We start from the raw sequence: 19,977 nt of genomic DNA on the forward strand, positions 1-19,977 counted from the left end.
TCGATAGGCTCTTCCCTTGGTCGAGGTCCCCGTTGCGCTGCTTGGTTGCAGGACTATGTCAACGAGGTCGGCGGTGACTTGAAGTCACAGGTGATGATCGGTGGCATCCGGGGCTGGGTGAAAGTGTACGGCGGTAGCATGATGGACGGCTATGACGAGAAAAGGTGGCGTGCTGAGGATAGATAACGTGCGGGTATGCTGGGTGTCTTTCGCCGCCAAATTTGTCCTGGCTGACCTTGTATCCTCGATCCGCCGTGTACCGCAGAGATGAACGCCGTGCACCTGAACCCACCCCTTCAGTATCCCATCCCGGAAAATGTAGGCCGACGTGTGTGTTGCCGGCCGTAGTCCGCCCAGCAGCCCGGTTTGACAAGATGCATCATACCAGCAACTTAGCGACCGCCCCGATCATCGCCGCCAATCCTCTCGAGGGCCTCCAGCATGACAACTGAGTTTCCGCGGATGACCACCATGCCAAGCTTTACTTTCTCCCCATTGTCCTTCTCTTCGACGGCGTCGTCTAGCACAATGTTGAGAAAGACCTGAACACCGTCAATTTCTACCATTCATCAATGTTCTGGGGCGGCCGTACATCGTATCCACGGAGGACGCCAAGGACCTTGCGGCTGCCGTTCAGTTGGACGAACAGACGCTTGTCGAGGTACTATCGCAGCGCGACGGGTCAGCACTGAACGTGTGGAGAGTAGGGTGGTTGGGGATGTTGGAGAATTTGTAGCGGTAATATTTCTGTAACCGTGGTTATTTGATGAAGAAAATATAACGCACCTTCTTGAGTTCTGGTTGTGCAGGCGCCATCTTGTTGTGCGATGCCGTCTATCGTTGGAGGGCAATTGTTGGCGATAGTCTCGCGGTCGGTGGATGCTCTGGCGCGCCCGAGCCTGGAAATCCAGAGGTTAGTGATGTCACGTGGGGTCTGATAACCACGATAAGCGACGCCAGACAATCTTGCCGGCCGCTCGCGCTCCAAAGCCTCCAATTCCATCTTTACAGCTTCCAGCAACATTGCGAATCTTCTGCAGCCCAACAGAGAAACCTAATTTCTGCGTGCAATAATGAGCTCCTTCGGGCCGAAAAGGAAAGCGCGCATCATCCAAACGTTTGATGATGACGGAGATAACGTGAAAGCGTCATCCAGCGCTGGTGATGAGGCGCAAAGCGACCGTAAGTTGTTGATTGCCACTGCCCAGACAATTCTCAGGCGCTCTCCGTTGCTGATTACCGGTCCTTATAAAGAGCGAGCAAGCTGATGCGCTGCCGACAGAATCGGCGCCCCCAGGGCGCATCAAGTTCGGCCGTAACAAGCCCGCCAAATCCTCCGCGCTGCGTAAGAGCATCCACATCAACGATGGCGAGAGCCAAGGAGGGTCAGCGTCCACGACAGGCGGCGACAACGATGACGAGGATGGGTCCAGTGCGCCAGTCGTTATTCGCCCTGCACTCGGCCGATCGAGCTCGACAAAAGTGAAACGGCGCCCGGCGTCATCCCGCCTCTCGTTCGGCCCCGGCGAGGGTGCAGCAGACAAAGCCGACGATGATACCGGGGGGGCGGTCGTAAAGCCGTTTACATCGAAGAAGCCTCTTGGACAGCGGTTACTCGAAAACAACACGCTTCGCAAATCGGCATCCCTCCAAAACTTGGCGGGCAGCCTCCCCATGCGCTTCGGCGCCCAGGAAGAGGGCCCGAAATACAGCAAGGAATACCTGGAAGAATTGCAGAGTTCCACCCCGAATACACCACAAAACCTGGCATCTTTACAAATCCATGACGAGGATGAGATGGAGCTGGACCAGTCCGAGCTGGAGGGCGCGTTGGTCGTGCAGTCTACAGACGTCACAAAACACGCAAATCAACCACAAGGCGCCCCCGCCCAGGGTTCTTTCTGAAAGTCGAGATCCCGCGAGCGCAAGGCAACGACGGCGCGCGATTAGGTAAGGAAGCAGATCTTCATCTCGTCTGACGATGACGGGTCCGACAACGAGGAGCCCCAGAGCGGGCGGGTGACAATAGACTTCCCCAAGAAAAAGAAGGATTCCCGGTTGATAGCCGACGACGAAGACCTGGGCGAAGGGTATGACGAGTTTGTCTCTGATGGGGGATTGGCGCTCGGCAAGAAGGCCGAGAGAGACGCGGCGCGGCGCCACAGGAAGGAGATGGCAGATCTGATCCAGGCCGCCGAGGACGGGTCTGACGCCGAGAGCGACGACAGCGAAGCCGAACGGCGAGCTGCATACGAGGCCGCGCAGCGGCGCGCAGGCATGGATGGGTTGCACCGGCCCGATGACGACCACGACATGGACGGCGCCGGTGGGCCGGATGCTATCCCGCGGATGAAACCGCTGCCCAAGTTGAACGAGGTACTACAGCGCATGCGGGAGATAGTGCAGGGGCTAGAAAACGACGTTACACAGAAGCAGAGGAGGATAGGGGACCTCGAAAAGGAAAAGGAGGAAATCCTTGCGCGGGAGAAGGAGGTCCAGAAGATTTTGAACCAGGCTGGCGCCAAGTACCAGGCTGTTGTAGCCAGCGCCGGCGGGAATGTGGGAGACGTCGCCCAGATGGTGACGCAGTCGCCTTTGAGACCATTCCCTCCGGGAATTGCAGGGGACTTGCCAGTGGAACGGGGTCTGGAGAGTTTTGGTGCGACACCGATAAGGCGGGATGATATCGAGATGGCTTGATAGGTCTCCTCGTTAAGTGTTTGTAATGTTAAGTCGGCAGGAGCTCCAACGCGGGAGATGTGGAACATATTCAAATACATTGTGGTCTTGACTGTCTAGAACGATGAATTCAACCCGTATCTGCCATGCCGACGCCGATGACTATGGGTACACCCCGAAACCTCCCAGCAAGCACTCACGCCTCCACGAGGGGGCTATATCTGAACCCACAAACCCACAAACCCAGTGACAAGATAAATGACAGTGTAGCATACCCTCAACCCGTTGATGACTACTTCGACCTGCTGACGCCAGCACCAATGACACCAGGCAGCGTCTCCTCGCCAACACTGAACAGCATGCTAATTGCAAACGACACGGCGCCCACAATTGTGATGGTGAAGCCGGCAAGCATCCAGAACTGCACGCTGACGTCCTCCTTCTGGCACATGTTGCCGCCCCACTGGATCGTCTTGCGCCCCTTGGTCTGCGCGCCTTCGCGGTCGACGAGCGAAGGCTTGCACAGACACGCGAAGCAACTCGCCGGCGCCGTCTCGTCGGAGCTGCTGGCGTTGCCGCGGGCGTACTTGTCGACGCACTCGCCGTGGCCCGAGCACGAGTTGGTCCCGGTGGTGCAGCTCTTGAGCGACGGGAAGCACTGCGGGATGGCCTTGGTGCGGTGGGACCCGGACCCGCCGCCGGGAGCCGCGGGCGCGTTGGAGGGGGCGGCGGTGGTCTTGGGCTGGGTGTGGTCTTGGTCCGAGATGACCATCTCAGCGTCGCGCCGGCGGCGGAGGTCGGAGCCTGTTCCTGCAGCGGCGACACTCCAGTGGCTGAGCTTGGACGAGCGGCTAGATTCGGGCAGAACCACGAGCATGGCGTTGAGGTCGCCGGCGGTCACGAACTTGTCCAGTCGGGGGAGGTTGTCAACTAGCGAGTCGAATGCCTTTGGAGACTGTTTTGGAGAACGTTAGCAAACTTGTTGAGGAACAACCAGACGGGAGGGCTCACAGCTCGTAGGTCGTACTTGACCACTGAGGACGGGCCGGTCCAACAGTCCCCATCAAAGGGGTTGATCGCCGCCGATAAATCGCATTGATGCGACGAGGCAACCCCCATATTTCGGAATAGCGCCATCAAATGGTTGTTGGCGGCGGCGGAAGGGGGGTCGGAGATGGTGAAGGCGGTATTCTGTCCCAATGTCTCCCTCAGCCGGACAGATTGTTCGGCCGCAGCACCTTCAATAATGATGACGAGTTGAGAGGCATCGGTCTTGTCCGCCTGGGTAAATAGTGGCGCTGGGCTCTTGCCGAACCTCGCAAGGTGGTCAATCGCGGCTTCGGTGTGGATGGAGCTGGGGATGTCGCGCAGGTCGCTGCCGTATCGTTGCCTGGATGTCTACTCATGGATATCAACATTGGAACACAGTGCGCACAGTGATTAGACCGCAATTACCCTCTGAAGAAAGATGTGACGGGCGACTTCTTTGGGGATACTCGGTATCTCGGTGGAAGCCTCCCATGGCGACTGGAACATGTAGACCTCTGCATCCTGCTGACCTGCAGCGGCAGCGAGGCCGGTGAGAGCGGCCGCTGTTAGGCCGGCGACGAGCCTCATGGTTAACAGCCGAATCCTGAGGTCGTCTAAGCGTGACAAGAGGCGACAACGGGGGAAATGGAAGATATGGCGATAGTTGGTTGCAAGACGACGGGATAGGTGACGAGTCTTGGTTGGCCCGTGTGCACCAGTTGATTGTTGGTTGTTGCTGTTGCTTTCCAGGTTGCGACCCTTGCAACGGCGCAGCTGCGGTTCAAGGTGGTCTGTGCATGGGCGCCCACCCCACCCGCTTCCCGGACCCACCGAACCACCACCGAGTCGGCTCTCCAAAGACAGAAGAGTCCAAATCGAGGACAAACCGCGGCAGATGAATCCACGTTCTCGAACAACCCTGCCGCCTCACGCTTAACACCAACCCTCATCCGATCGAGTACCTCTGGCAGGTTTACCGCTACTGGCCGAAATTTAATAACGATCGCATATTTATCCCGGACTCTGTAATCTCAGCATAGTGTCCCCCGCTCCTCCAGAACCTAACCACGCCGAAATCTCCCGATCAACACTTCGCTCTTCGATTCCCACTAGTGCTTCTCGACCCAGTCCTCTAAACCCCTTCCCTTGGCCGCCGGGTTGGCGCGCCACAACCGACCGCTATGGCGCGCCTTCTCCGTCCGTTCCGGACGCTCTTCGGTTCCGCTAAGATAGCCGCTCGTCTGTCGAGTGGGCAGACGGTCCGTGTAGAAAGGGTCAAGATTAGAAAAGGAAGGCCAGCTACTTGGTTTTTGTAGGAATTTATCCTTCCTCTTCCACATTCTGCTTTCGCTGACCGCTGCCCGATGCAGAGGAACCGTGATCAAAGGTGTCATTGCCTACCAGTTGATTATGTTGTGGGTCACGCCGGCCGCGTCGCCTCACGATGACAAGACGCCCAAGCATCAAGACGATGACCCGGCCTTTATTCCACTTCCTTTGACGACGAAGATGCATCCTCCACAACCATATTCCAAAATGGGCCCGGAATGGCAGGCATTCGTCAACTTGGCCAACGACCGTCAACTGCAGAGAAAAATCAGAGGCACGTCACCCCTCTTTCTTGCGTCGTCCCAGTTCGACTGCTAACGCACCGTGTAGCTCACGTAGCTCAACTCGTCCTTGACTCTGCCTCGCGGAATGCCGTATTCACATCCAGACTGGGGAAAGCTACGAAGATCACCAGATACTGGATGGATATCGATTACCCTTATGCGGCACCGCCTGTCTATGAGCGGACTGGGTACGTCATGTTGGCTCCCGTTTCGTAACCGAAGGCTGTAATGCTAACATGGATGGATGTCAGCATATTGGTTACGGATGATGCGATGTCATTGGTAACCGTACCCTACGATTCATGGGTCGCAAAACAGATGCAGCGAGTCTTATGGCCAAAGCCGATGGCGCTCGGTTTCTGGGCTTTAGGCACGGCGGCAGTAAAGCAGACCTCCTTTGAGGTTGCAAAATATTTCGGTTTTGGTTCCGAGGAACCCGGGCGTGCCCAGCCGCCGAACCCGGCGACCCCCCCTCCTCTACCTTCCGGCCCCGGTCCCGAGATGCAGAAGGCGCTGCAGCAAATCCGCCAGCAATCTACCAGACGGCCCGAAGAGGTAAACGACCCTGGGTCCATGTCTTCCTCGGCGAATGCACCATCTGCCGCCTCTTCGACGCCGCGGGACAAACCCATGCCTATGCCGGAAAAACCGACCCTCGGCCAGAACAACCAAGACACGCCCGTTCAGAAGACGTGGCTCCAGGAAATGGTGCTTTCTGTTGCAACATCCCAGCCTTGGAAACAACTAAAACAAACCTACTCTAAGGAGCAACGGCCATTCAGGGCAGATCCGCCTCGAGGATGCGTCTGCGTCTCGGGACTCGTTGAGTTGGAGACGCCCAAGGCTTTCGTCCTTCTAGACGTCATGACGTGGTATGACCCGAAGACCAATTCCCGCGCCCCTGGAACAACGGCGATATACTTTCGAAAAATCCGCTCGAAGTCACAATAGGCTTGAATGCGGTATGTACGGTCGGCCACATTCAGGTCTTCTTTTATCTAGGGGTCTACCATTTTCATTTTCTCCGACATGGAGCAGGCGTTGGGCATAGGGACTTTCCCGGAACGAGACACCGGGAAGCAACAGGCGGCATGGGCGTTTGTAATCGAGATACCATAGAAACATTAGTCAAGAGCGAACTCAAAAAGTGAGCTCTCTCACAGCGATGCAAGTATGGATTTATAAACCTGGAGGAATTGCCAATAAATCACCGGTTTTTCGCTTCCTCCAGCATCGCTTTGCACTGCATTGGCTTTGACCCACTTTACCGACCCGGTGGCCGAGTGGGTCCATCTTGCCGGGACCGGAGCCGGCGCCGGATCACTTTCACCGGCACCCTGTTGCCAAAAAAAAAAAGCCAGACTCGAAAATCAAGAAAAGAGGTAGAAAAAAAACTGTAAATTAAGCTAGGAAAAGATACTGGAAAAGAAATCAAAGAAGCTAGAAAAGAAGCTAGAAGAAAGCCAGAAAAGAAGCTAGAAAGAAACCAAAAAAAAAAAAAGAGGTAACTAAGGGAGACTGAGCCAAATAAATCAGCTAAAAGAAATTGAGTAAGACTTTGTTTTAGGCTTCTGGGCCACTCGTTACCTTTTCCTCTGGCCCAAACCTGTACTTGGAGTTTGGCCTTTTGTCTGCCCATGGGGTGACCGGCCTGAGACCAGTACTGTCTCTTACCATGAATCCCCCCGAGAGGATCAACTCACGCCTTTCTCACGCGTGTATTTATATTGACACAATCACACTGTTCTTGAAAGGGAAGGAAAAGTGACCTTGCAACGCAGAATTTCACTCCCAGCATGGCATGGCCCCTGATCCACTCAAGGGCAATCATCATGTCGTGGCACTCCAGCAGTATCCGCCTCATCATTGACGTGAACTGAAACAACGAAACAAATTTTTGCGCTTAGGAACCTCGCAATCTCCTGACGGCACGGCGTCTCGGGAGGCTCCGGGAAGCCGGGCTCCGACCTCTCTTGGCACGGGGCAAGCCGACACATCTCCCGCTGATCAGTACTAAGACTCCTGTTGATCACCACCTCCGACCGAATGTTCTTTCCACTTGCCCGTATCACTATCTCGAAAACTCTCCACGCCTCAGCTCACGGATAATGAAGCGTATCTCCAGACCCCTGGGCAAGCGTCAGGTTTCGGTATGTCTTACTACGTCGGGCTCCCGGGAGCGGCAAGTACTCGAGATTAGGATGTAGAATGGCCAGTGTCCTTGGCTGCGTAAATATGGAACGTAGCCTCCCATTCAGATATGTCTTTTTCGAAAAGCCAAGAGCCAAGCGCTTCCAAGATCAATAGTCATGGAGACACAGCCAACATCTCCCCAGCTGCCGAGCTGCGACACAAGATCGACCCGTAACGACGACTCAGACGGAAAACCGCATCGTGAAAGCCAAGTCGGGGAACATGGTCTGCTGACACCTGTCTTTGATCTGTCAACACCCTCCTCGTCGAGGTCGAGCACGGTGGTGGAGGACGTCCATAACGCATCACAACCCCCGGCTCGGGATTTGAGACACGCGGCGAAGCGACAGCTTGACAGGTTTACATCCATATTCTCTCGGAAGGACAGCCACATCACCAACGCGCCGGCGAAGAGCTCAGAGACAGATCTGTCTGATGACGAAAAGCCGAGGCAACCGACAGATCAGAAACAACAGGATGGTCCCTCAGAACCGCCTTACCATGTCTTTACGACACAAAAGAAATGGGAACTGGTCTACATTGTCTCCCTGGCAGGGCTATTCTCGCCACTGTCAAGCAACATCTACTTCCCCGCCCTAGGAGATATCGCCGAGGTGAGTTTCAGTTCCAGCTCCCGGGCCTGGCTGCCAGTCTAACATCGGCAGGACACCGAGACAGACATTGCCTTGATCGCGCTCACTGTGACTGTGTATATGCTGGTCCAGGGCGTGGCACCATCTTTCTGGGGGCCGCTGAGTGACACCCGAGGGCGGAGAATTACTTTCATTGGTACTTTTGTTGTCTATCTGGTCGCCAATATTGCTCTGGTATTCAGCGATGAGTTCGAAATGTTGATGGTGTTCCGGGCCATTCAGGCCGCCGGAAGTGCAGCTACCATCTCGGTTGGTATGTCAGACGTCTCATCGTGTGCTTCCAGTCTGTTGTGAACAGGTGGCTGATCAGTGGCAGGTGCTGGTGTGATTGGCGATATCACCACGGCAAAAGAACGCGGCGGGTTCATGGGGAGTTTCGGCGGCAGTAAGTAATTGGTCCATCCTTACGGTTCGTTGTGATCTTTGGCTAACAACACGCGCTACTACCCCAGTCCGCATGTTGGGCCAAGCCGTTGGGCCTGTCATCGGTGGGATTGTCACGCAGTTCTTCGGATTCCACGCCATCTTCTGGCTTCTCTTCATCCTCGGCTCCATCGCTCTCATTCTCATCGTCCTGTTCCTTCCCGAAACGCTTCGCCGCATCGCCGGCAACGGGAGTGTGCCACTCGAGGGACTCAACCGCCCCATCATCTACCAACCCCTGAAACAGTACTGGGAGGACAAACCACACACGGAGCACGCGTCACAAGAAGACCCCCCTCGCGTCACGCTCGGCTCCATCCTCTCCCCCCTCCGCTTCCTCTTCGAAAAGGACGTCTTCTGCACGCTCCTCTTCGGCGCCGTCGTCTACACCATCTGGAGCACGGTAACCTCCTCCACCACCGCGCTCTTCCAGTCCCGCTACGGCCTCAGCGACCTCGAAGTCGGCCTGGCCTTCCTGCCCAACGGCGCGGGCTGCATCGCGGGGTCCTGCATCACGGGGCGGATTCTCGACCGCGACTACAGCATCGTGGAAGCGCAGTACCGCGCGGTGCGGGGCCTCCCCGCCGACGCCGAGGTGGGCGGCAAGAAGACGGGCGATTTCCCCGTCTCGCGGGCGCGGCTGCGCTCGGCGTGGTACCAGGTAGTGCTGTTCGTGCTGGCGGTTGGAGGGTACGGGTTCTCCGTCGACAGCCCCCTGCTGGAGTCGGTCGAGGGCATGGCTGTGCCGCTGGTGCTGCAGTTCGTCATTGCCTTCACAGCCACGGGGCTGTTTACCCAGAATAGTGCGCTCATGGTGGATTTGTACCCCGGGGCGAGCGCCAGCGCGACGGCGGTGAATAACCTGATCCGCTGTGCGCTGGGCGCGGCGGGGGTGGCGGCGGTGCAGTTTATCATTGATGGGATTGGGGAGGTGATTACATTTCTCGCGTTTGCCGGGCTGACGATCGGGCTTACGCCGCTGTTGTGGCTTGTGTGGGTGTATGGGGACCAGTGGCGGATGGCGAGGGTCGAGAGGCTCAAGAGGGAGGAGATGGAGGCGAAATGTGCTGATGGGGGTGAGGACGGTAAAGACGGCGGGATGCAATAAGGTGAGGGGTAATATTTGGGTCCTAATCGGGACTGGAGGGTTGGTGTCAAGTGTTTCAGCGTCTATTAATACACGAACTTATGTCATGGGAATCTGGTTTAAAACAAGATACTTTAGAGGTTAGATCTCGCTACCATTGGCGTCCTAATGTCGAAGTTTGCTTGTCTCCAAGGAACTTGATGATTTCTAGCTTCGTCCCCCAACCGCTTGCTCCCTTCAGCAACAACTACGAGGACACCTATATCTATCATCTCATCCCGCCCTTTGGCCGGGAGCTTCTGATCTTGAGCTCGAATGCTGCGCCAGTGAATTACCACCCGTGGCCTCGCTAGCCGGGAACTCCACATGCTGGGTTAACATAAAGACTGGAGCTTGTACGAAGTACACGTGTACCGTGAATGATTATCGTAGAATGCCACACTCCTATATCCCATTATCCCGGAGGTTCTGACTCCTGCCTGCGAGTGTGACGAGGGACGAGAGACTGCCGAACACCTGGTAGTGTGGTGTTTGGCCCCACCGTTGACTCGAAGATGGGAGAGAACTGGAATTCGGACACGACGGGACTTTTACTCTGTTCTACACGGCATCAATCCCACGACTGCACGGCTCGCGAGGAGAGTCCTCGACTGGCTGATGGACTCGGGGAAGCTGCCGATGTACAACTTAGCCAGGAGGCTCGAGCTGGAAGCGGCGGCCTGAAGCGCCCCCGTTCGGAGGCCAGGAGGCCTCCTCTCTTTGTATACGCAGACTCACCAGAACGCATCGTTCCTTGATTGTTGGTATGGGTTTTTCACCCGGCCCGGGAGGGCACGGTTTTCCTGTACACTAAATAGCTGAGGGTCCGGCACGCCCTAGGGCATAGCGGAGTATGAATAATAATAATAATAATATATCCCATTATCCTTCCATGTGCGGCCGTGGTCAACGCACATCCAAACGAAACCCATCCTTGGAAATTCACATGTAATTGAATCGATAATCATGTAATAGTACAGATGTTCAGAAATCGAGGTCCTTGTTTATAGATTTATTTTCGGACGCAGTGTTTCAACCCCTTTGTACTTTGCCCCGGTGGATCAAGTGGTATGTTCTACATAAAGTTTGGGGACGAAGAGCAACTTGAAATATCAACGAATTATTTGTGGAAATGGTTTATAGTTCCCGGGAGATGCTGCTTGAAGTTAGTTTCCAGGCCCAGGAACCTCGACTGCCCGACTGGAATGTCCCCTGCCTGGACATAACCATAACATGGCGCAATCTCACCCAAGGACCAGCAGGGAGAGGAAGAACATTGACCTCCCAGTGACCGCAGTCAGGGCTCTTCTTAACGTGGCACTGTTAATCACTATTCTTGTAGGTTTTTACGAGGGAATTTCACGGCTTGCCGGAGGGGACTATTACCTCTACTGGTTCCTCGCCCTCTTCTGCTGGCGGTACCTGCGGTTTGTTGTCAACCTGGCCGCATTCTGGTGTTACTCACCCGCACCTAAGCCGAGCAAACCCACTTACACGCCATCCAAGGATGTCACGGTAGTGATCCCCACTGTTACCACGGATTTGGAAGCCTTCAAAAACACACTCAGGTCTTGCGCGGCCAATGACCCAGCAAAAATCATTGTGGCGACTGCTGGCGATGAGCTCTTCGTTGGGGCTTCTTCGTGTGTCGACGCAGTCAGTTCCGAGTATCCATACATACAATTTGTGGTTGAAACGGCACAAGTTCCCAGCAAAAGGGGCCAGATAGCCCTTGCTGTGCCGCATATCGAGACCGACATCACGGTTTTGCTTGACGATCACGTCACCTTGGGGCCGCGCTATCTCAAATCTCTGCTCTATCCTTTTGAGGATCCATCTGTGGGTTTAGTTGGCACCAACAAGCGCGTCCAGCGCAAGGAAGGTCTGAATCTCTGGGGCCGGATCTGGAACATGCTCGGCGCCACCTATCTTTGCCGACACAACTTTGAGATTCGCGCCACCAACACGGTGGACGGCGGAGTGTTCGTTGTTTCCGGCAGATGCTGCGCCCTACGCACTGAGATCCTGCGGCACCACGAATATCTTCCCCGCTACACCAATGAGAGATTCTTTTTCGACATGCTCGGCCCCCTGAGCCCGGACGATGACAACTTCACCACTCGCTTCGCCGTCCGACACGGTTGGAAGATCAAGATTCAGTACACCGAAGACTGTGTAATGCACACGACAATCGGAGTCGACGCATCTGCGCACATCAAGTTCTTAGGCCAATGCAAGCGTTGGGCGCGGACAACTTGGAGATCCAACCTCTGCAGTCTCATCACGGAACGTAGCGTATGGGCATCCCAACCGTACTGCGTCTACGCCGTCTATCTGACGTCGCTAACCAATTTCGCTGCCGTCACGGATGGCCTGCTCGTCTACCTCTTCACCCGGTCCTCCGCATACACCTCCACCGTCGTGCTGGGAGGCTTGGTAGGTTGGATTCTCTTTACCAAGGTCGTCAAGGTGTTTGACTACTTCCGCCGTCATCCCCAGGACGTCGTTCTCTTTCCCGCCTATCTCCTATTTAGCTATTTCCACGGCTTGATTAAGCTCTGGGCCCTGCTGACATTTTGGGACTGCGCTTGGAGCGGGCGAAATTTGGCACAGATCAAAATCACTAACAATCACCAATCACCGTGGACATCCAAGAAAGGGATCCTTTTTAAAGCGTGACCGAATCTAAATCAGATTTCAACCGGTCACCGCAAGTCAACTGGGTAGCCAAGAACATGTAACTGGGGGGGGGGGGACTAAGGTATTCCCTCGGTGGGCGGAACGGACATTATCGAGGGTATTATTGCTGGAGTCACGGCTGCTGTGCCGGAGGTGGAGGAAAATTGGAGAAGATGGATACTGACAAGGGAGCGTCAAGTTCGTGACATCTAGTAACAACGTTCTAGACCCCAAATGTTCGGATGATGATGATGCCTTGACTTGAACAGACCCACAAAGTTTCCGATCATTTTCCCCAGGTGTTTGAAAATAATAACTTCATCATGTCAGGTAGTAAGTTGAGCCAAGTCCCAAGGTTCGAATCGCCCCAGCCGTTGTACCTAATAACATATATTTATAGCGATTTGGAAATGCGTATGCGTCTTCAGAACGACGTGGCCTTGAAGGAATATCCCATCAACATGGATATCGTCATGTCTTGTTAAAGTCAAGTCAATGAGGCTACGCTTGAGGACCCCTCGTTGATTGAGCGCCCCGTTCTAATAATTAGGAACTAAGAGCAAGGGGGAAAGTCTGGGATTGTTAGTACCATTATGGTGACCACAGGGCGGAACTTCCTTTTCCTAGTTTTTCGTTTCGTTCTCCGCTTGGCCGGCATGTACTTAAACAAGCAAGGGGCATGCGAACCAGACATTACTGCCATTACACATCTCCGTATCGAAGTTTGTTTACAACGCTTGGTCGGCCCTACTCTTGCCTGGCCCCACCCTCGCACTTGCTACTACTAAGCGATCGTAAGGGAGGCAGGGCTTGATTCACGGCAGGTGGTTAGTTAAATATTGGGTTAGCAGCCGCTTAAAGACTGCCCGTTCAGTGTTCACGCTCTTGCCGTTTTTTTACTTTGAGACATCACCACTCCAGCAGCAGCAGCAGCAGCAGCACCTCACCACCATCACCACCATCACCACCATCACCACCAACAACAATAACAGTATTAGCAATAACCCAAGTACTTGAGTTACATCATTAACAATATGGACGATCAATAGCTCTTGATTCTGGGCCGCGAAGGTTCATAGCTGCACCCCGTCGCCGTTCTCGGCGTATTGCTGAGCGGCCCGGCGTGCTGCGCACCCAATTCGCTGCCGCCCGCCCCCATCGAGCACCCGGTACCAGACAGCCAAGGGGTCTGGCACTACCGCCAGGGGCGGTTGCCCGGCCCAGCAAGGATCATCGTCAATCGTTAGGATCATTCGTCCCCCGAGGCCATCTACCATGACCCGATGCGGCCGGTAGAGGATGGTAGCAAGTATAAGCCCTTTTTGAAGGCGAACTATCGGAGACGACGGGAGTGAATCCATCTTGGTGCATCTCCCTCGACTCTGTGATCTGATCCATGCTAATGCTGAATTACGTCTTCTTCATCACAGACCTCAGGGCCAAACTCTCGATGCTCACCACCTTCCCATCCGCACCCACATCAAAAATAAACTGATCCAGCGGCTGCGTCCCATACACGACCCCCGTAAACGACACCCACGTACCACAGTCGGTCGAAAACATGTTGTTTGTCCTCGCCGGCAGGTTAAGATCCTCAAACACGGCCTTGAACGCGACCCTCTTGCTCCCGTCCTCCCTCACCGTCTCCAGCCCGGTAGGATACATCCTCACGCTCGGCTGCACCGGCGAATACCCGCCCTGCATCACCACCGCAACCGTCTTCATATCCGTCCCGTTGCTCACCCAATTCTCGACGCCCAACCCGGGCCGATCCGTCTGGGTCGACAGCCGCAGCGATGTATTCCGCGTATCATCCACATACTCCCCGGAGAACTTGGCCTCGGCCTGCTCGCGGGCGGCCGCCTCCAGCGCGGGCACCAGCTGCGCGCCCAGGATGTCGGCCACGTTGAAGTTGCTATTTCCCGGGATGTTCTCGCCGGCGTGCAGCACGGCAAAGCCCACGTCGTAGTCCGGCAACAGCACCAACAGCGACGAGTAGTAGCCGATTTGGCCGGCCTTGTTGAAGGCGTCGACCACGTGCTTGCCGTTGGCGTAGGGCACCACCACCCGCCGCACGCCCCAGGGGTAGCCGACCCCGGCCACGAGCTCCGAGGACATGGTCGCCGGCCGCAGCCACCGCCGCGTGAGCACGGGCGGAAGCAGGGTCGAGCGCAGAATGGCGCGGCCGAGGGTCGAGATGTCGGATATCGAGGAGTACATGTTTCCGGCGCTGGGGTGCGGCAATGGGGTCAGTCAACCATTGTTGTCGCGGGAGGAGTGTGGACTTACGGATTTTCATCCCCGAGTTGATAATTCCACCCGGATCTGTTCTGGGCGCCGGGAATGATGCCCTCCTCGACCGGCGGGTCTCGGTAGTAGGTATGGTCGAGACCGAGGGGACGCAGCACGCCCTCCTCCACCATCGATTGGAAACTCTTGCCCTTGATGGCCTCGAGCGCGTAAGCCAGGATTTGATAGCCGGTGTTGGTGTATGCGGGGGTGGTAAAGGGTGCGAATGACGGGTACGCTCGAAGCAAGCCAGCGAAGAATTCTGTTAAATAGCCCGTTGTTAGTATTCTTGTAGGCTCGTATCTTGCAAACACTCCTTAGCTTACCAGTCCTGTTGCACTGCGGCCACTCTCCGCATTTCGGGAGCATGGGGTCTGAGTTCTCCAGGGGTGGAAATCCCAAACCCACCGCGTCACTCTGGTTGAATTCTTGCGTGACCTCGCTCATTAGGCCATCTCAGCACTATTAGTTCCTTTCTCGGGAAGCCCTTCATCTTGCGGACTCACAGTCTCGAATGGCCCCGGATAGCTGCCCTGCCAGCGAGCCGATGGTCACCTCGTCCCATGGTACGTTCGCCACAGGATCTTCCTTTGCCTTATCCGCAGCGGCAGCCAGCTCCGGGATGTACTTGGTAATCGGCTCGTTCCACTTCACATCACCGTCCTGCACCAGCCATGCGTAAACGGTAAAGACCTTGGTGAGGCTGCCCAGGCGATATACGGCGTCAGGGCCGGCTTTTTTGACCCCGGATGTGTTGGTGGCCGCTGCGAGGGAAGCCGCCGTGTGGTGCCAGCTGAAGATTGTTGGGTTCTCCTTGTTCGTACTAAACACTTCAATGCTGTAGCTCGTCGTGTTGGAGCGGATGGCAGTCGAGTTGTTTTGGTCCCAGGCCGTGAATGTGGCTGTGAGGTTGGCGATGGCGGCCTGTATCGCGGAACTCGTCTTGAAGTTGTACGGCTTCTCGTAGACTGGGCCCAGGGGAGGGCAATTAGGCCCTGCTAGCGCGACCGTGGCCGCGGCCACAGAGAGCAAGAGTGAAATCTTCATTGTTCGCTATAAGTCTTGTTATAGCGCAACTAGGTATACAAAATGGAGGTAAATGAAAATGATCTCAGACTGACTCTCCTCGACAAGGGGCCAGACCCAGTGGGAATTGCCGCCTTTATACCAATCCCTTTCCTCCTACTATTAATCGGTCGTTTCGCCCCTACGAATCTTGCGCGTTAAGTAGCAACCAAGGCCAGAATTGGAAGATGAAGGCCGTCCCTGCGTTTATGGCACATGAGGAGCAGCCCTTCGGGAGATGATCACGGCTCAGGGATATGCCCCAGATACATGGCTGCCACCCGGATACTTGGGAAGTATCGGGACGGAGCCTCCCGAGCCTTCTAGGGTAGAATGCAGAGCACTCGATAATCTCCGCTGTATTACCTATTCTATTATGCATGAATATAACTTTTAGGCGTGTTCGCCATGCGTTTGTGCTACAATCAATCCTCTTGCTGGCCCCCTCGGAGTTCGGAACAGAACACTTGCCGCGGCTCATTGCCTTGATTGACAGTGATTGTCGATCCATTCATAATAGAGTTCATGTTAATAGCTGACCCAGAACGGCTAAATCACACATATTGCTCTGCTCCAGGGATGCCAAGGATCTCTCTACCACCTGAACATCATGCCCATCCGGGTAATTTCAGGTCATGGCTAACAAGTTGAGAATTCGAAGGAAAGCCCTTCTGTGAGTGGTTGACAAGGACCAGAGAGGTTTGGTCGTTGGAGTCAAGGTAAGCATTGATGAGAGCTAACATGACCCAAAAAGTTCTTGTGATCGCCACTCCCTTAATTACAAAGCCTTAAGAACTTTATGGTGGTTTTCTATCCTCCGAAAGCCATTATTCATGAAAAGGAAGAGTCTGCTCCGCCCTCTCGGCGGCGCTGATTTCGTGTACAGGCTTGTCATATCATCATCATCATCATCATCATCGTCCGAGTTGAGTCGGCATCATACAAAAGCTCGTAGGCTCTCCAGGCCCCCGCACCCTTGTAGGCGTGCATGCACATTGACCAAGCCACGGTCAGGGCCGGCGTCAAAAGGCCGGACAATCCACATCGACCTCCGTTTCTTCTCCGATCGCCGCATCGACTCCGAGGCTGATGACTAGTTAGTGATTCACTCTTCCCAAAGCTGGGATAGGGACTGCCAGTAACTTACTGTGCTGTCGGGCCAATGGCTCGGATGCCGGTCTTGGTGGCGGTGATGCTGTCACTGGCGTGGCGCTCCGTGGCTCGCTCGGTCCGGGTAGGGGTCCGGGTAGGGGCGCGGGTGGGGGCGGGGGGGCTACCGACTCGTCAAACATGGAAAGGTATGACGTTGGGTTTTCCGACCAGGCCTCCATGGGCTGAGGCTGGAACTGCCTAACCTCTGAAATCGGGATCGGGACTAGTAGTGGCGGCGGCGATGGCGAGCCCATCTCTTCCATCTTATAGCCCACACCATCCGCCCAAACAAACTCCTCGGCCTTGTTCCACCGGCTCACGGCGGTGTCGATAATCCGCCGTTCCACCGCGGTTTCCCAACTTGATCCCGAGCATAGACCCGACGAAAATCAAATGGTGCGCCAGCATCTGACACAAGTGCTCCTTCATGGCCAACCATAATGTCGGGCTGCGCTGGAACTCGGGACTGAGCATCTCGGCTGAGGGAAACTGAGGCGAGTGGTCCTCTAACTGCGAGCCTGAATAGCCCACCCCCAGGACAGCACCCAGCACGAGGAGGAATAATACTTGACAGGAGTCACGGCCGATGCGAGATAGAAACTGCGGGGTGAGAATGCGATCGAGGCGTCTGAGGAGGCGGTATCCTGACACCTGACCCGCAGCGCAGATGTCGCGGGCCTGGACGACCTTGAGGCTACTGTCACGCCAGCGGGCATGGGTGAGAGACGTGGCGAGCAGGAAGCGGCGGAAGTCGGTGAGCAGGCCGTCGGTGCCGGCGGCCGCGTCCTCTGGAAACTGCAGGCCTAGAAGGCTGGAGCAACACAGGCCGACAATGCTGCCGTTGGGGAGGTGAAAGTCGGGGTCAGTGAGCCACGATACCATGGTGTTGTTGAAGGCTATGGGGTTGGATGTGAGGGTGAAGTTGGCAGGCTTGGCGATGCGGCCGAGCAGCTTGCTCATGGCTAGCATCTGTGATGTTGTCTGCATGGTTGCGGCGGCGCCGGCTCGGAAGGACGCCGGGTCAAAGATGTAGACGTCTAAGAACCGAGTCCGTACGCAGTATCAAAACGAGACGACCTTTCTCTCAGATCCCCTGATAGCAGACTGCAGGCAGGTTTGACACTGGTTCTCAAGGGAGAACTAGATTATAGTCGTGTGATCAGTAAATGCCCGGAACGGCTTAGCTTGGGTACCCAGCCCAAGTGAGTGGGTGGGTAGGGAGGCACTAGTAAAGGAACAAACCTGGATCTTGAGCATGCGACACCTCAGACATGCACCTTGGCGTCTAACCCCCAACACTCTTTCTCTCTCCTTAGTGGTGAACTTGGCTCGGATAGTCGAAGACCTCGGTCGATCGGTGGTTCGAAAACAGTGGACGGACTCTGCGAGTGAGATGGCAGTCTGAGGTTGAGGGGGCTGAGGTTGATGTTGATTTTGATGTTGATGATCGGGGCCATGGTGAGCGAAATGGTCATGGGACATGGACATGGACATGGAGATTTATGTTTCCCAAGACCCGACCGTTTGGATCAGACTAGGATGCATGGATAGGTCCCGTGTCAGCTCTGGTCTCTGGCCGTGTCACGGTAGTGCCTGCCACTGTCCGGGGCTATTCTATTAGAGTGGCGAGCTTGGAGCCACCAAAGAGGACAGACGAGCTGAATTCTGGGAAGATGAAAGGCGTTTCGGGCCATGGTTGTCTTTGTATGTCCCCACTCGTCGTGTGTCTAGAATTTAAGTACTGCACCCATGGACCCATGAATGAGCTGGATGACGGTTGCACCATGTGGCGTTGTGCTGCGAAAATATGCCAAAAAAGATGCTCACAAATGACAGCCGCGACGGGGCAACGGGGCGACGGGGGATCGAAACACTGCCCATCACCGAGCTTCCTACAACCGGTTAGTCTTATTTCTGCAGTGGGATGGATGGCGTCGCTTGGCGGCATGGGATCAGGCACCGTCACCTGCGGGGCCTGGAAGAAGGTGGGGACTTGTTGCTTGTTGCCGAGCACAACCAGCTGAGGAAGACGCAAAAATGGCAAGAACCAAGGAAACCGGGCGCAAAACCAGGCCCGAGCCTGTGCGATGACCCTAACCCGCAACGCACAGAAAGCCGGACTGAGCCAGATTATCTGCAGGTTAATTCACCGAAAGCACGGCCCACTCGCATCCTCCTGGTGGCTTCGTGGTTCTGAATTTGGGCCGCTGCTTCTGACTGGGCATCGCACTAAGCCAATCGGGTGCTGGGGCTTGGAACTCGCAAGCTGAAAAATTTAGGTTCTGGACAAAACCCACCACCTTGGCCAGCTGAAAGCCAGCACTGACTGCCGAAAATCGGTAGTTTGTGCCCGTTTTGGAACTGGGCACGGTCTGAAATGCCATCCTTCCAAATTTCGAATCTCCGCGTGCACGGGGCATCGAGCATCCAGCCACAACCTGCAAGCGCTGAACGTTGGTTGAGACCGCGACGGCAGTGGCTGCAGCGGCTGCAGCGGCCGAAACCGCCGAAACCCGCATGCGTTCGTGCCAGAGTCATGGTATTTGCATCATGGGGTTTGCATTCACTGGATTCCCATCATTGGATAGTTAGAATCGGCGTGCACCCCGGGTACCTACCTAGCCAGCCAAGTTGCAGGAACCGAACAGCTGCGAACCCGACGTCGCGCATGCCGAAACTTATTTTTTGGGGCCCGCATCGTCATCGCCCGAGATCATGCAATGCAAGAGGTGTCGACGAATCGATCCATCGCCTGACGGCGCCCGACATCGATCGGGTGTCCTAAAATGGAATATCGACAACAACCACCTGCCATCACCCGCACCTCACAGCTGGAAGTCCAGCACTACAACGTTTCTTTGGCTTGGAGTCGCCTCTTCCTCAGCCAACACCATCACTGACAGAACCATGCCCTTGCTTTTGGCTTTGCCGAGTCGACCAGTGGTTCGTTTAGTTATCTTTGTCGCCTCTCCACACCTCGTACATAGCTGGTATACCCCGCTCGTTTTGGGATGCCTTTAGGATCTGCATTTTCCGACTCACTAAAATTCTGTAAAGCAACTAGAACAGGTCGCCG

At 55.4% G+C, this 19,977-nt stretch overlaps 8 protein-coding genes across 8 annotated transcripts; 4 read left to right on the top strand and 4 right to left on the bottom strand.

The window, feature by feature from the left end:
• Nucleotides 1–392: 392 nt before the first annotated feature.
• On the bottom strand, nucleotides 393–816 carry CHGG_02098 (uncharacterized protein; the record flags this gene model as incomplete). Its single annotated transcript, XM_001221318.1, has 3 exons — nucleotides 393–542; nucleotides 593–664; nucleotides 787–816. The coding sequence occupies 3 exons, from the start codon at nucleotides 814–816 to the stop codon at nucleotides 393–395; spliced, it is 252 nt and encodes an 83-aa protein (XP_001221319.1).
• Nucleotides 817–1,164: 348 nt separating this feature from the next.
• Nucleotides 1,165–2,700, top strand: CHGG_02099 (uncharacterized protein; the record flags this gene model as incomplete). Its single annotated transcript, XM_001221319.1, has 3 exons — nucleotides 1,165–1,182; nucleotides 1,255–1,836; nucleotides 1,951–2,700. 3 exons carry the CDS (start codon nucleotides 1,165–1,167, stop codon nucleotides 2,698–2,700), a joined length of 1,350 nt encoding a protein of 449 aa, XP_001221320.1.
• Nucleotides 2,701–2,971: 271 nt separating this feature from the next.
• CHGG_02100 (uncharacterized protein) lies at nucleotides 2,972–4,296 on the bottom strand (the record flags this gene model as incomplete). Its single annotated transcript, XM_001221320.1, has 3 exons — nucleotides 2,972–3,634; nucleotides 3,691–4,077; nucleotides 4,135–4,296. The coding sequence occupies 3 exons, from the start codon at nucleotides 4,294–4,296 to the stop codon at nucleotides 2,972–2,974; spliced, it is 1,212 nt and encodes a 403-aa protein (XP_001221321.1).
• Nucleotides 4,297–5,244: 948 nt separating this feature from the next.
• On the top strand, nucleotides 5,245–6,272 carry CHGG_02101 (uncharacterized protein; the record flags this gene model as incomplete). Its single annotated transcript, XM_001221321.1, has 3 exons — nucleotides 5,245–5,287; nucleotides 5,368–5,509; nucleotides 5,573–6,272. 3 exons carry the CDS (start codon nucleotides 5,245–5,247, stop codon nucleotides 6,270–6,272), a joined length of 885 nt encoding a protein of 294 aa, XP_001221322.1.
• Nucleotides 6,273–7,122: 850 nt separating this feature from the next.
• CHGG_02102 (uncharacterized protein) lies at nucleotides 7,123–9,698 on the top strand (the record flags this gene model as incomplete). Its single annotated transcript, XM_001221322.1, has 6 exons — nucleotides 7,123–7,155; nucleotides 7,229–7,471; nucleotides 7,580–8,128; nucleotides 8,240–8,420; nucleotides 8,478–8,552; nucleotides 8,620–9,698. The coding sequence occupies 6 exons, from the start codon at nucleotides 7,123–7,125 to the stop codon at nucleotides 9,696–9,698; spliced, it is 2,160 nt and encodes a 719-aa protein (XP_001221323.1).
• A 1,251-nt stretch (nucleotides 9,699–10,949) lies between these two features.
• Nucleotides 10,950–12,737, top strand: CHGG_02103 (uncharacterized protein; the record flags this gene model as incomplete). The annotated part of the gene is made up of 2 exons (XM_001221323.1): nucleotides 10,950–12,204; nucleotides 12,730–12,737. 2 exons carry the CDS (start codon nucleotides 10,950–10,952, stop codon nucleotides 12,735–12,737), a joined length of 1,263 nt encoding a protein of 420 aa, XP_001221324.1.
• A 731-nt stretch (nucleotides 12,738–13,468) lies between these two features.
• CHGG_02104 (uncharacterized protein) lies at nucleotides 13,469–15,731 on the bottom strand (the record flags this gene model as incomplete). The annotated part of the gene is made up of 5 exons (XM_001221324.1): nucleotides 13,469–13,728; nucleotides 13,940–14,625; nucleotides 14,685–14,946; nucleotides 15,011–15,101; nucleotides 15,240–15,731. 5 exons carry the CDS (start codon nucleotides 15,729–15,731, stop codon nucleotides 13,469–13,471), a joined length of 1,791 nt encoding a protein of 596 aa, XP_001221325.1.
• Nucleotides 15,732–17,165: 1,434 nt separating this feature from the next.
• On the bottom strand, nucleotides 17,166–18,358 carry CHGG_02105 (uncharacterized protein; the record flags this gene model as incomplete). Its single annotated transcript, XM_001221325.1, has 2 exons — nucleotides 17,166–17,938; nucleotides 18,226–18,358. 2 exons carry the CDS (start codon nucleotides 18,356–18,358, stop codon nucleotides 17,166–17,168), a joined length of 906 nt encoding a protein of 301 aa, XP_001221326.1.
• Between the last annotated feature and the right edge of the window lie 1,619 nt (nucleotides 18,359–19,977).

This window comes from Chaetomium globosum, genomic scaffold (genome assembly GCF_000143365.1).
Source record: "Chaetomium globosum CBS 148.51 scaffold_1 genomic scaffold, whole genome shotgun sequence".
In the NCBI taxonomy this organism is placed as follows: domain Eukaryota; kingdom Fungi; phylum Ascomycota; class Sordariomycetes; order Sordariales; family Chaetomiaceae; genus Chaetomium; species Chaetomium globosum.